This window comes from Neodiprion virginianus, chromosome 1, assembly GCF_021901495.1.
Source record: "Neodiprion virginianus isolate iyNeoVirg1 chromosome 1, iyNeoVirg1.1, whole genome shotgun sequence".
Lineage (NCBI taxonomy): Eukaryota > Metazoa > Arthropoda > Insecta > Hymenoptera > Diprionidae > Neodiprion > Neodiprion virginianus.
In genome coordinates this window covers 34,575,733-34,590,498 of record NC_060877.1, presented here as the reverse complement: position 1 = coordinate 34,590,498, position 14,766 = coordinate 34,575,733, and the positions used below count along the sequence as shown (strand labels likewise).

Below are 14,766 nucleotides of genomic sequence, written 5' to 3'. Positions count from 1 at the left end.
GCGGTTATTCACAGATTCATCGCTGACGTGAGCACGATGCAGGTAGATATAAATACCAACAAAAAAAATTCTGGCACCTTGTACGTAGGTTCGTGGCTCGTAAAAGTAGGAATGGAAATAAATAAAAAACGAAAAAACGAAAAAAACTGAAGTTGAAAAATAAGAAGTAAAAAATGGGGCTGGGGGAAGCATAATTGAGAACCCCGGGACCCCGTTCCTTCGAAAAGAGGAGGGAAATGAGGGGATAAGAGGAGAGGGAGCTTCGTCCAAAGGCGGAGAGGCGGAGAGGCGGGTGGGCTGGGGCCCAAGCGCTGGTATCTCAATCAGGCAAGGGCCACAGGTTGGGGCCCATGGACTCCTGCGGGCGGAATGGCGGGGGACGAGGAGTACGAGGAGTACGAGGAGGCCTCGACTCGAGACCCGACATCAACTCACAACTCAATCTAGTCCGACAGAGTCCGCGGTGGAGTACGCACGCAAGATTTTTCTCCGCTCACCACGATGCGAATACCGCGCAGCTGCAGAGACGGGCGAACGGCTCTTTGATAGATTCTCGTGCGATTTAAATTTTCCCGCGCGAAGCCTCGCCTCGCACAACCGTTGAGCGTTTGAATATTTTCGAATTATTCAACGTCGGTGTTTCGGGAAAGCGTAATTCTACCGGTGTTTTCGTATTCAAAGAGAACGTTTTTTCTACGATACCGCGGAGATCTCCGTTTTCTTAAACGACGCTTATGACAAAACCTTGATAATCGGTAACTCGGTGATGGTTTAACATTTGTGACAGTGTCCGAGGAAAACAATGTGATAGCGAACACTAGAAGTATATAATCCAAGGTAAGGGAAAGCTCCACTTGTTATGAAATAACTTGTAAAACTATACTTCAAGGTCTTTTTGAAATCGTTGATGGTTTCTCGGTTCATGGTTTATGAATGGAGTTTGCGTCCATCGTCGGTATCAATTTCAGTTAGAGAGCCGATAATAGAGTTGGTTAAACACTTGCCGTACATATAAGCGGAGTAATAAGTACATATTTAATAAATTAGGCTTTACCTCGAGTAAATAAGGAGCAAGAATAGTGACTCCCATAATGGCATCTATACCTAAGAGATAGTTGTACAAACAATCGACGTTCCGAGCGTGTTTAATTAGGCATATTTACCAAACACTAAAGAAGCACGTATTCGGGTACGCGCAGTTCGACGATAGCTGTCTTCGGGTCAACCCACGCATTACTTAATTAACTGTGAGATTAGCTACGATGCTTGAGCGTATAGTTTATTCAACAAGTTAATAAAGCGAACGTGTAACGGGCATAATGAATGAGCGGCGGGAGGAAGCTTGAAAAAAAAAAAGCACGTGGAGAGCGAAAACGAGTCTGACAAAAAGTTGAGAAGTTGTTCAGCGGCTATGATAATACTCACTGTGCGACTCGACAATTAAGAGAATCACAAAGGATGCATCGATTTAATTGTATCGATTTGTCACTGTCATCGAGGCTCGATCGATCGGTACAACCAAATATCATCCGATCGACAACCACGACTGGCTGATTTGCATAAGTTGTCTATAGCCGCAATGGCCGCTTCAGTAACCAAAATACGAACTGATTCGTGCTGCAATCACGTATCGAATATATCAACGAATCAGGCTGCAAACATATTAACTCAATTAGAGTTCCTTCCTTGGCACGAACCGATCATTCGTGGACAGCTTTCTGCGACGGTGAAGTCAATCGGTAATTGAAATTCGACAAGCGCTGCATCGGTCGGGAACTACGATTTCAAATGTTAATTTAGAATCACTGCACGTAGATGCCAAGGTCTCGAATCTCAAATCACCGGTAAAACGACATCTTGAAAAACATCCTTTGTTGCACTGCTGTACATTTTTTTTTTTTTTGCGTTCTTGTTTTTGTTTTAAATAATTTTACCGACGCCTGTTACTTCTGTTCAATGATTCCCCAAAGAAATGACCCCATGACGTATATTTTCTTTAACAGTGTACCATGCTACAGATAACACAAGTACAAGTAAATTTCACGAGTCAAATTTTCAGTTTTCGAACATTCATTGAAGACGCAATCATAAACAGATCATTCATGATGTAATTCTGTTTGGTATTAAACAGGACTCAATAACAGATGAATTTTGGAAATGATAGCAAACCCAAAACAAAATTGGAACCGTGTCGAGGATGTTCACCTTGATTTAGGGTTAACAATAATTCGATTGACTCGTAACTTTTTCCCATACCTCTACTTTAGTTCAGAGTTGAATATTTGTATTTTGAAAGTAGTTTCATCAACGTAGATTCGAGAGACATGTTCATTTTACTGTTACATGATTCACTCTTGGAAATGGGAGATATTAAGTTCCGTTTACGACAGGGTACGAACTGCGATTCCGGGGAGGAGCAGTATTAGCAGCGGTAGATATTATAGGTCCATTACGCGAAACCGGAGCTGCGGTTCAGAGCTTGGATCCATCGTTTACGTTATATTACGGTCCGAGGGGCGTTAGCGTCGAAACGTAAAGAAGTCAGCTCTTGTCCAACTCGAGTATGTGACCAGCCGCGTGGCACCTCGAGGTAGTTAAATGGCGAGTGGTTCAAGCCTGAACCGGATTACCTAGAGCTTCGTACCGTGTTCCTAGCATCGTGGGCGGGTTTGGAGTGACGGACCGAACGGTCCCTGATCGTTAAACCCGAGCGCGGGGAGCCCCCGACTTTCTCGAATATGTGTCGAACGAACCGCGCGGTCCATCCCGTACACATATACGATACGTCGCGGCGTGAAGTTGGAGTATTTCAGATAAATCTGTCGTAAATGGTAGCGGGACCGACAAGGAGGACGAGGACAGGCAGTCTCATACGGGGCGCAAGGTATAAGGTCGAGAGTGTGCCCAGTTCCAGGAGAGAGGTTGCAGTGTCTGCAACGAGCAACGCTCGTTAGCCGAGCGACGGGCGAGAATCGAGATAAATTTATGTGTTCTCGTGCTAATGAACTTGATCCACATCTCCGCTAACGTCCGTACTCACTCTTCGAGAGAGAGAGAGAGAGAGAGAGAGAGAGAGAGGGAGAGGGAGAGGGCGAAAGAGGGCAGCCTGCACCGCGAGTAAGAGAGCCGTTCCGTTCCGTGACTCTCGTGACTCCCGCGACTCGTGACTATCTGACTCGTGACAGCCTCCTCGTCGCAGCTCGGGTACTTGAGACATAACTTATGCCGGGTGACTCGTGGCTTCCTGGGCACACGCGTTATGCATACAACCCCGCTAAGTGCAGCCGTTTACCTTGCGTTTGTTTGTCTCCTCCACATCTCTTCGCGCATACCTACCCTGGTATGTGTTGGGTACGAAGTGTGTAGGTATAGAGGAGGTACGAGGTACCTGCCAGCCCGCCGCCTCCGGCCAGCTGTATAACCGTCACGGCGTTAAGGATTGCCCGCGATATTCCCGGACAGATAAACCCTTCGCGGTGCCACGGTACAGCGCCACTTCGTTCTCGGCTCGATTTCCCTTCACCTGAGCCTCTGCGGAGGTGGTGGAACGCCTGCAACGCGGATGTAGATAAGACCTAGAGAGTTACATTTTGCCTCGGCTAGACGAAGAGGCGAAGAGACGAAGAGCCGATCTCTTGTTGTTGCGTTTGTTTATCTGCGGGCGTATAATAACTCCGGCGATAAAGTATCTCGACGATCCTAACGCCTGCAGGGTACTTCGTTCGAGAACGCAATAATAAACCCCCCTCCTACAGCGACTTCCATCCCGAAGGCGAGATCCTGGAGCGGAGGCGTGGGCGCGATTCCGATTTGACGTCGTGAAAAAGGAAGGAAATCAACCCGGCTCATGCGGAGATGGTTGTCGAGTTCGGTCGTTTCCATCTAGATTCAATCTCCGCCCACGCGGTCCACTCTGTTTACGTTTAGGTGCTTCGACCACTGGAGCAACTGGTTGCCGCTACTCCGTGCTGAAACATGACCTCCGGGGGTGGTCGGCAGACCGCGAGCTGCAGCGATAATTCGCGCCTCGAGCCGAACGTCGTCGGATCCATTACCCGCCTCAATAAAGTGCCAAACCAGACGACAAACTGGATCCCCTTCTCGAAACGTGAAAAAGTTGCCTGACCAGAACCAGAATTCGAAAAAGTGTACCATGGAAGTGAACGTTCGGACGAATTCGCGGTTTATTGATCATTGGAATTCCTTGTCAACCATCAGGGCATATTGTCTTGGATGTTTTTTCCTTCTCCGGAAACAACTGTATCCTGACGGTGAAATCGACGTGGTGAGATGTTACATTACGTACGGAAATGACATTTTAAGCAGAGGAATCGGTATCGGAACGGCAGTCGATGCGGAGAAATGCAAACCTTCGTAACGTACCATCCGCAATCGTTGCATCCGCCGCGTGATGTTCGATGTACCTACACGTTCTCAGACGCCCCCGGAAACGACAGTGTGCCACCGTGTAATTCCCATCTCTCACGACTTCCGACGTCTTGATTAATCATGGCTTCTTTCATGCGTTGAAAAATTTTCCAGTTCAACGTTTGCAGCTATATATTTTCCATCTAATACCTTTTTCCTTTTCCTTTTCTGGGGACCACTTCCTCCGTATGGTTCTGGCTGCTCCGCAGGTTAAGGTACAGGTGCTGATAATCCTTCACGCTGACTTTCAGACACGACGCCATCTGTTTTTAATAATAAAACCCGAGGTTTCCTCGCTTTAGTCGCCATGTTGGCGAACTCCCCTTGATTCCTCTTCGGAATTATATGTCCCGCTTTGCAGCCGGCAGGATGCTGCGACACAGACTAAACCCCAGGCCTGACCGGGAATAAAATCCTTGTAAAAAGTTATAAATAGAAGGAAGTACAAAATAAACATACCTAAAAATTCTGTACAACGAAATTAACGTGGATCATTTTTTATCTTTAAATTTTTTCCATCTTGCTCTGACTTTCCAGCTACCCTCTGATAGTTCTTGATGTTTCACAACTTCGTGTCTATTATTCCTTGTTCACGTACGAATTCAGGCCAGCTGAAAATATTTTTCGGTGATTCACTTACTCGAGAGCGGGACTCTAGACGACCTTGAGTATCCTCTACAGTCGGCTCTTTGTGCAGCTCTAAAAAAAATAGAACCTTAACAGAGAGACATCTTGGAAAGAGGCTTTGGGAGATCCGATGATTAATACTTCCTTCTACGTCTCGAGGGCGTCGGTGATGATGAGCGGGACTTTGAAGAACCGGTGAGACAACGTTGGTCTTGTTCATGCGTCCGATCAATCTCCGGGGCAGAGGGAATTAATCGTAATACTTAACAATTCCAAACTCTGAGACAGAAATTCACCATCAAGATTACCCAATTGCTTATGACTGCTCCGTTTCACTGCTTAATACATGGGAATCGGGGAATCGAAAAGTCTGGATGAGAGGCAGGAAGGAAATGATATTTATTAGGCGGTCGTGAGAGATGTGACTAGGGGCCGTTGAAGCTTTCAAACAAACAGTGATATAAAAAACGGGCGAGCTAAAGGGAGGACGCGGGATATATAGACCGGGGTAAAAATGTCGACAAAAATTTGTCAGGTGCACCGCAGAGACGTGAACGTGAAGAAGACGCCCTGCACGGGCTGGCCGCGTGCCAGGAGACGACGTCACGCGTGCAGACCGCAGCCTCGACGGTAGTCGGTGGCGTTTGAGGGGTCGGCAAGACAAACAGACGAACGGAACGATTTGTTTGCGTCCCAATGAGATTCATCACCGCTCGAGTAGTTAGTCGAGTAGCTAATTCGTCCTCCCCCCCCCCTCCCCCCTCCCCCCCATCCATAATATACCCGCCATCCACCAAGCCACCGGTACTCTCCCTCCCTTCAGCCCTTCCTTCCTTCCTTTCTTCCTTCCTTTTCCATCCACTCGCTTAACTCGCCCCAGAGCTAATATTTACATGGCGCTAACGACTACCTCAAATATTGTAAAACACTCGACATACTCGAGGCGACGACGAGTTGCGGCGGTATATAAGACCGCTTGCGACGACGTTAACCGAATGAAGCAATATTTGAACAACCACTGTGCAAATTGGTCAAACAGAACGAGCCCCGTCGTGTGTGTGTGTGTATGTGTGTGTGTGTGCAAGTTATATGGATCATATTGTCAGAGTAAACAACCCTCTCAACGTTTCTCAGACGAGCTATATAACCGCCTACAGCAGCGTGACTGCGATGAAGGTTTACGCCGATTGGCAAGACCCTGTGATGACCCCTCCATAGGCTACCGGGTATAGCAATTTAGACCCTGCAGGGCCGTTCATTGTTCGTCGAAGTCGTCCGTGAAGCTCGAGCATTACGGAACGAGTGACGTTGAGAAACTTCTCGGGGGTCCGTGGTTGGGCCTGCTGGACCCTCAGCCTCGGACCCTCGGATCGACCCACCGGAACGGCACAGACGTGGCAACGAGGGACAGATGGTCGACTCGAAACTCCCAGTGATCTCCAACTCGGCTCTCTCTTCGCTATAACGAACCGCCAACACTTGTTGTTGCCATTAAGCTTTCGAAACCTCTGCACGCGCTCCGAGTAATCAATCTTCTCCTCTTCTGCGACGGTAATTACCTACCAGTCTCTCTAACTTTTCGTGCATGACATCGGAGAAGCCAGCTTGGAGGTTCCAAATAGCAAGGACCGCGTTTATACGGATCAACGAGATTTTCGTCGGATCCGAAAATATGACGAGATGATCATTTTTTTATTTTTAATTTATTTTTTTCTACTTCTGTTCTATACTCGTTTTTCAGCAGGTCATAGCGCTTCTGATACTCATCGGAAACGGTGCCGATAAAATGTAACTCGATATTAACACCTCGTAGCCCCTTGTGACATTTCTGTAACAAACTGAATAAGATCCTAGAAAATCCATACGGAAGGTCTTAATGACAAGTCCTTAAATGCTATTTATTTTAAAATTTATGATTTTGGGCTACAAGGGGTTAAGAGACAAGGCTTGGATCCAAAGATCTCAACCAAGTGAAAATATTAAGTAACTCACAACCAGAGGCTCCCGGGCGAAATCTCGACGGACTGTTCGGTTGAGACTTCACTGGAGGAACTGAAAGCCCTCATGATGACCAAAAAATGGTCCGGTTTTATTCGACCGCGTCTGGTGCTGGCACTAAACAAGAGAGGCAACCTCAGCCCCTTATGTGGTCCATCGGACACGTGGCCAAACGAAATAAAAGTCGTCGTGGTTGGAGCTCAGACATCGGAGCGAGTTCGTAGTCTGGAGCAATGGATAATCACATTGTCTGTTCGCTTTGTTTTTATTTTCCTTTTTTATCTATTACGTTTACCCTACGTCGGAAAAAATGGGCTCAATTCTGCGGCGTGGTAACGTTTTATTTATTTTTTTAATTAGGCTCGTTCCAGTCAAGTATAAATTAAACGAGTATGGCGGTGAAAACTCGGGGGAATATAAAAGGAGAAAAAATTTGCTACGGGTAACCTGCAGGGCTCTTATTGCTTTGTCGTCAGGAACGTTCGACCCAATAAACTTAATCTTGATTTATTTTAGCCTGAGTGGTTGCGCCGGGCTTGAGTATACAGCTACGTCAACCAGAAAAAAGCAGTAAATTGATCGCAAATATTTATGCCATAAGCCAACTCCCACGAAGGAGACACTAATGAGCAATTTAGCCGCTTTGACTGAGCGGCTTAAGGCACGCTTTTAGGAATTTCCTGAGCTGCAGTTCAATTATTACTAGTGCATATTTTCAAGCTTATACTGCTGCTCGGTCACATAGTTGGAGCCCGTCAAGAAGTATGAAAAAACAACATTCGCGGATTTACTACAGATATTATTAACACATATGGTGAACTTGATGAATTTCTGGTTGTTATTCTCTCATTTTTATAACGATAGGAAAGACCAATTTTGTTTCAATTACCTTTACAGTTGCGAAATTCAACGTCTGACTGATTAATTATTGGACTTTAGAGGACTAGTGAGCCGTTGTAATTGGGCAGTGGGTATAAAAAATATTCGTGAGTCAAACCAGTTATTCAACAATATAGTTATGAAGATAATCAAGTTGACAGGTCTTACAAATCATTTGGTCACCAATTCCGATACATTTTGTTCCCATTGAATTCAGGCAACGTTTAATAGATTAGGGTTGTGGTCGTACTCGTTAATCCTTGTGAACATTGCGTGAAGCGTCTTATATAGTGTGATCCTAACTATTTATAATATCTCCGGCGTCAACGTATTCCTAAAGTATTCAATTGAATTCAGCCGAAGAATATGAGATAATTACAACCCCTGACCCTCGTAACGTTTCCGTGGAAACGCGCACTGTGTCGTCCGTACGTCCGTAACTGAAAAATGAACCGACCCAAAGACGTACGAGGGTTATTTGAATTTTCGACATTATTCAAACCCCCTGACAACAAAGACTTCCTCTAACTCTCTCTCTGCCCGACTCCGACAGCTCACGAGACTCCCTTCTATTCGTGGATGACGTATTTTTAGCGTTTAACTTCCAAGTGCCGGTGCTTTCTGAGACTACGACTACCGACAGTCCGGGCTGCCGGAGCTTCTCGCCTATCGGAAGCTGTGCCAAGGAGCCGGAGCCTCAGTCCCAGACTCGATAAGACTCCTTCAACGTGCTGTACAAATACAAATTCATACGCGTGTTCCCAACTGCGGCACAAAGGGTGACACTACGTAGCGAACCCGGATCCACGTTGATGCGAACCGTAAACTCCACTCTTTGAATACCGGAGATTACATTAGGGTGGAGGGCACAACGAACAGATTAATTCTTCCGTATAGCTACAACGTCCGTAATGAAGTGACCGAGAGGAAACGAAATCACGTGGCCGGTGCACTTTATCGTGGAAGAGACACGCACGCGTCGGTAGAGTCAGTCACCTCTATGAAGAAATAAAAATAAGAATACCTGAGACCGTTCGAAATTTTTACATTGACGACTACTTAGACTCAAGTTACAGGTCATCGCATGTGGCCATAAATCTCGGATATTTCTGACGTGTGGCTGCGTGGCGAGTTGAGTACGAGGATGAGACGCACACTCAACTGCGAACTTGAAACTCAAGACGCTTTGCCCATTGACCTAGAGGATTGATAACGCGGGATGATGTTGAAATCAACAAAACTCGGCCGTTTGATGCCAGTTCTGTCGAAGAAGCGATAAGTGGTTGGGTGTGTGTTGGTTACACGAGGTTACAATTGTACACTGCCAAGTATTCCGCCGCGGTGATCGATTGGGACGCAAATCCCGTAGGGATTATATCAAATAAAAGGTTCAAAAAGTAACTTACGTCAGGTCAATAATGCTCATGATTCACCGACAAGGAAAGTATCTCACTATAATTTCCATGACAAGCCGGATCTAAGCACACGGTAGAGAGTTCCAAAGAAGAGAAGCAACAGCGTCAAACTATGAATCCAGAGAAATTATTCCAATTACTCTCAGTTGTACATACGATTGGAAATAATTACTTGCATGATAAAACCAATTAGAGTTCTGTATTTGCTTGTCCTTAATCGATGTGTCAGACAGTCGGTTCATCCGTATCCGACTTAAGTTACAAGCGTCCAAACGTCGATCGTCACGTGCATAAATTAGTGAAAATTAAATTGTTGCCTCGCTTGGTAGTCGTATCATGTGAGAAACGGTGTTCACGTGATCAGTAAAAAATATGCGAGTCGTCGTGCAATGGCGTTATTACGTGAGTCGGTGTGGGTTCGTGCCGCGAAACACGTGACTACGCAAAATTCTTCGACGTAGGCCAATCACTGCGATGTGTACGCAGACATGCGTGTGTGTCGTCGCTGAGATTCATCAGTCTCTTTTGCGGTTCATTTTTTACGGCACAATCGTCGCGAGCTTCTCAAAGACGAAATAGCTCAATTATCGCTAAAGATTAATTGGCAGTACCTTATACCGATACGACTTGTGCTCGTTTACGCCTTCGGCTAAAACAGATTGAAGGGAAAGTTGTATTCTCACTGACGTATAATTATTAAGTTATACCGCACGAGACTCAAGGTGAGATTAAATACCACTGAAATTACCGGTTTTTCAAAACTTTTCAAACATTCCTTCATCCGAATACGTACGTAAATTTATTCATCACTTTTAATTGTTGATAGTGAATCCTATCGTATACTGCACTCGGTGGTTACCAACACTATTATTGTGTATATCGTACGCTCTGTAGATACCGCTGAATAACTAATTCACACCTTGGTATAACCATTAAATGTTCTTGGACTTGTGATATGTGGATGGTAATTTGTCCGAACATGTGAATATGTGAACGTACCCCAAATATTCACAGATCCTTTTCGTTATCTTACAGGCTATGTTTCGCGGGGCGGGAAGGCTGCGTACAGCCCTGGTTTCTCTAATCCTGTTGGCCGTCTGTACCACAAGTACCTCCGCTGTGATGCGCTGCGAGGATGCGAGGCTTCGGTGCGCCTACAGAGCCGGGTGCGGGATGGCCCTCCAGCATTACGTGACCAGATGTTCCTCCGTCTTGGGAGGCGCCGGCGGTGGCTGCCCCGAGACATGTCTTCACGCCCTGATCGCCCTGACCAGTACCGATGAGGGCAAAGAATTGATGACTGTAAGTTCGAATCTTGGTTCTAGATACCAGAGATTACATCGGATGGTACAGCCGGTGACTGTCGATTCAATCATCGAATCTTAAGTCCTACCTCCGATTCCTACTTTCAGTGCAACTGTGCCCGAGACGATCGTCTCTGCGAACAGTCCAAGCAGAGGGTCGAGGTATGCAGGCCGTCCGTGATGATAGAGATGAACAACACAAGGGTGTCCTGCAGGATCGCTACCTCGATATGCAATGCCGATACTCTCTGTGCAAAGGCTCTGGAGTACTACAATGGCTTCTGCGGAAGCATGTTTCGCGGGAAGAAATGCACTAAAAGGTGACCCTCAGAATTTTGTCTGTCTTCAAACGATGGCGATAAGTGTTTCACATTCTCTCTTGCAAGCTTCAAGCGACGAAAATCGCATTCTCATTTCGACTGTGTATTTTCGCGGCGAATATCACTCGGGATGAAGCTGGATTTGCAATTTGTTTTGCTTTTACTAGCGATCAAAGAACCCGTGAATAAAGTGCTTACTCAATTTTGCAGGTGTCGTAATTCGATCAACATCCTGAGGCGCCAGGACAAGGCCGCAAAGCTAATTACGTGTGTCTGCGACGGGGCTGAAGACTACGACTGTACAGGTATCCATCGGAATATGAACTGGCTATGCTTCGGAAAAATTCACCACGATTATCACGACACGAAGAAGATTTTGGGTGATACACGATCCAACGAGATCCTCAGGACCGACGCCCACAGTCGCGGCGCCGGCGTCGCAACGTCCGTCGGCCAAACGTCGACGGCTTTGGTGCCAATCTTCCTGCTAGCTCTGCTAGTCAGATAATAAGGTGATTCATCAAAGATACTTATCTGGTCGCTTTTTGCCGCTAACTCTTAGTCTACTAGCAGGATGCAAAATGGAGTTCTATGTCCTGTAACAAGACTGATGATAACTATTTTCATCCTAGGACTCACCGTTAGGATGTTGCGAAAAACCCGTTCGTACCTGCCATTTTTTCAAGATCGCTATACCTTCGGAGGTGTTTCGATCTCGTAAAACTTGAGATTTTTCAGACTCTAAAATAATGTATCCAAAAATCAAAAGTAACAGACCTTTTGCCAGACAATACTATCCTGCTATTCTGAACTTTTAGCAAACGAAAAAGAAAACACACAACCGGAAACGGTATTTCTTTAGTCTATTTTTTTATTCTTCACCTCGAGATCTTAACTTACTGGATCCTCCGATGTTTAGGGTTCATGTTAACGACCGACGATAGATTGTAATAGTAGTGTTATTCCACGTTCTCAAATATTTATCGCAGTTGTAAAATCGAAGTAAAATTTCGAGCCGTCGTTGACGAGAATAGACCATGACGAATATGTATGACTGTAGATACTGGCTGTCCGAGAAGAGTTGTCCTGTACAATAAACCTGAAGAAGATTGTTTTTATTCTCTAATGTTTTCGGAACTAGAGCTTTGCCAGGGGGTTGACAAGGCACAAGACCTTGCAGTCTCCGATTTAGTACACCACGTACGTCCGCAAAGAATTAAAAAAAGATAGCAAAAGAAAAAAATATGGGTAAGAAAAATTCATAACGTGATATCGCGAGGACATTTTTAAAGTCGTAAACGCGCAAAACGGATACCGCAACAACCGTGCAACGGTCCAGAGCCGGGATACAGCGGCGTGTAGGTATACTTGTACGATGTGTGTAGGTGTAACCGAACGACGAGAAAGACATAAATCACCCGCGCAGATCCAGGGATTAAATATGCTTGCAGAGAAATCTTGACGACCAGCGGACGGACGGAAATAAGTACGCGTTTGTGCCGGCGTAACAGGCACGTGTGTGCGTGGCTACGCATGCATGCGTCCAACCGTAGGAGAAGAGACGAGAATGCGTTATACGGGCGCACGCTAAGGGATCCCCATATTCGTGATGCGGCGTGGGTTGCTGCCGCTTCTGGGTTTTCTCGACGAAATCGCGCCTCACACAGAGCTGAAAAAGTTTTGACCGTAGCGTGAATTACGTGTATTCCAAAAGACGACCACGGCTCTTCAACTTCCTGTTCGTATTTCGGCCCTGCCGCGGCTAAGTCTCAGCGGCCGCGTTCTTCGACTCCTTTTTCTCTAATTCGCTCTTTCCGGTAGGACACCTGCCCTCCTCAGAGCCCGTAAGCGTTCCTCTCAGTTCGGTCGAGGTTCTGCGTTTTTTATTTATTTATTTGTTTTCTTTTTCTCAAATCCTTTTCTTCTTCTTCCTTCGTCATCCGCACTCACGCACACACGTACTCGATGGTTTTTGTTTGTTCTAAGAACGGACCGCACGAACACGCGCACGATTATTTATATGCGTAGGAACAATGCCCGCGTGAGCTTAATCTCTTTCGTCGGGGATAACCAGAGGATTTCGATAACGAGCTCGACCCGTTCACGCGCTGCAGGCTGGACGCGCGCTTGCGAAAGATGTTAAGACCCCGGTATTCTTCGCTCTTGGAAGATGCGGTGCCTGCAAGCTCCGCGAAGCCTACACCGACGGCTAATGGCTGCACGGGGCCAGGTGTTTTCTTAGGAGTAGAGCAGAGATCCGTCCTGCAGACACCGTGCCGCAAGAGTCGTTTGATAGCCGTGCCCTTTTTCCCTCTGCCTCCGCCTCTCCTCGTCTCACCTCTTTCATCGACAACGTCTCTCTACCGGCATTCAGTCGCTTACTAGGACTTGGACCAATCGAAGTTACCGTATCCTGCGGGATTATCTCTTCCAGACCGGAACATCTACAAGATAATCACTTGGAAAGTCCATATCAGTGAGCACCAAATCGTACCCAGACTAAAAGTGCGCGCGTTCGAACTTCCGAAAACTTGCTGATGAGTATTTCTTCATATTCAGGCTATCGAAAGTTCCGTTCTTTCATTCTTCAGATCTATGATCTACCAAACGATACTATCGATTGTTTTCGTCATTTGCGAGGGCGAAAAACAGGTAAAGTCGTCGAAAACTCGTGGCCAGTCGCATCGGTGCGACATGCGCGAAACTCAGCATATTTTTAGACAGATGGATAATATATTATACATAGCTTGAAAAGTATGGAACTATAAAAAAAATTTAATAAATCGTGTACATTTTCAAAGTATATCACTGATATTCGGTGTGTAAGGTATTCGAGGCGTATGATAGAGGGTGTCTAGTGAATAATTGCTGCAGTACTGCAACTGGCTAATTGTAAGTTTTACTTTGATCTCTCAAATAATCAAAGTATTTTCTATCTGTTATTTTACAGACGATCAAGGAGAAGGAAGCACAACGAGTTCTCAAACAGTATTCCGTGAGTGAAGACCAAAGACTCGAAAGATTACCAGTTATATAGTGCGTTTAGCAAGTAGGCGGGGCGGGAGAACCAATTTAACTTTACCGCCACGTGTTGGACGACGAATAGTATACGATGTAACTACCAATTGATTACGATTACACGCGCAAGAAGGTAGAAGAAAGTAAATGAAAAAATGTTATCGTCTACAGAAGGAGAAGAGAAAGAGAAATTCTTGAGCAGGATCGAAGCAAGGTTCATATTTCGCAACTGCGTCAGAATTTTTCTATCGTATGTATACTGTAAATTTCGATAAGTGTATCATAGAGTTTTAAATGATAATTATTATTTTAACTTAATTTATATCGAGTGATTTGCGAATGAGAGAGCTTGTGTATGTAAATAGATAGAATTAAAACTACCTGTTAATTAAGCGCACTACAGTTGCTGATGTTTTGTATTGAAGGGAAATATAACAGGAAAACGAACAAAAAGAAATTCTACAAACCATGTAGATCAACGCAAAAAGTCCCTCCGCGCATATAAATTATTGACAAATAATCCCGTGTCACGGATTATGAAACTGAACCGCTTAATTTATCAGTAATTATCATTGGATTTTTTTTTTCCAAACAACTGTGGCAATTGTACACAATAAAGATAAGAACAACGACGGGAAAAACTTGGCAAGAAATGTTTATTAAGTTTTTTTTAAAGCTTTTACCATCATTATATTCTATAAATACATTCACAAACCTGTGCGGTGGCGACTGATCGACAGGCTATGTGTGCGAAAAAAAAAAAAAACCTGGCCGGAA

At 45.4% G+C, this 14,766-nt stretch overlaps 1 protein-coding gene across 3 annotated transcripts; it reads left to right on the top strand.

Moving 5' to 3' along the window:
• The first annotated feature begins 454 nt into the window (after positions 1-454).
• LOC124303804 (growth arrest-specific protein 1-like) lies at positions 455-14,251 on the top strand. 3 transcript variants are annotated; one of them, XM_046761485.1, is made up of 5 exons: positions 455-837; positions 10,383-10,649; positions 10,760-10,971; positions 11,182-11,483; positions 13,922-14,251. In XM_046761485.1, exons 2-4 carry the CDS (start codon positions 10,386-10,388, stop codon positions 11,477-11,479), a joined length of 774 nt encoding a protein of 257 aa, XP_046617441.1. In that variant the 5' UTR covers positions 455-837; positions 10,383-10,385; the 3' UTR covers positions 11,480-11,483; positions 13,922-14,251. The 3 variants fall into 3 exon arrangements, with proteins under 3 accessions (XP_046617441.1, XP_046617462.1, XP_046617452.1); XM_046761506.1 differs by lacking the exon at positions 455-837 and adding an exon at positions 9,149-9,297; XM_046761496.1 differs by lacking the exon at positions 455-837 and adding an exon at positions 9,860-10,069.
• The last annotated feature ends 515 nt before the right edge of the window (positions 14,252-14,766 follow it).

Bases quoted from the DNA above. Each gene is read 5' to 3' on its own strand.
- LOC124303804 (XM_046761485.1), top strand. From the start codon at position 10,386: ATGTTTCGCGGGGCGGGAAGGCTGCGTACAGCCCTGGTTTCTCTAATC. The intron at 10,650-10,759 runs GTAAGTTCGAAT...TCCTACTTTCAG, and splicing joins AGGGCAAAGAATTGATGACT to TGCAACTGTGCCCGAGACGA. The intron at 10,972-11,181 runs GTGACCCTCAGA...TCAATTTTGCAG, and splicing joins GGGAAGAAATGCACTAAAAG to GTGTCGTAATTCGATCAACA.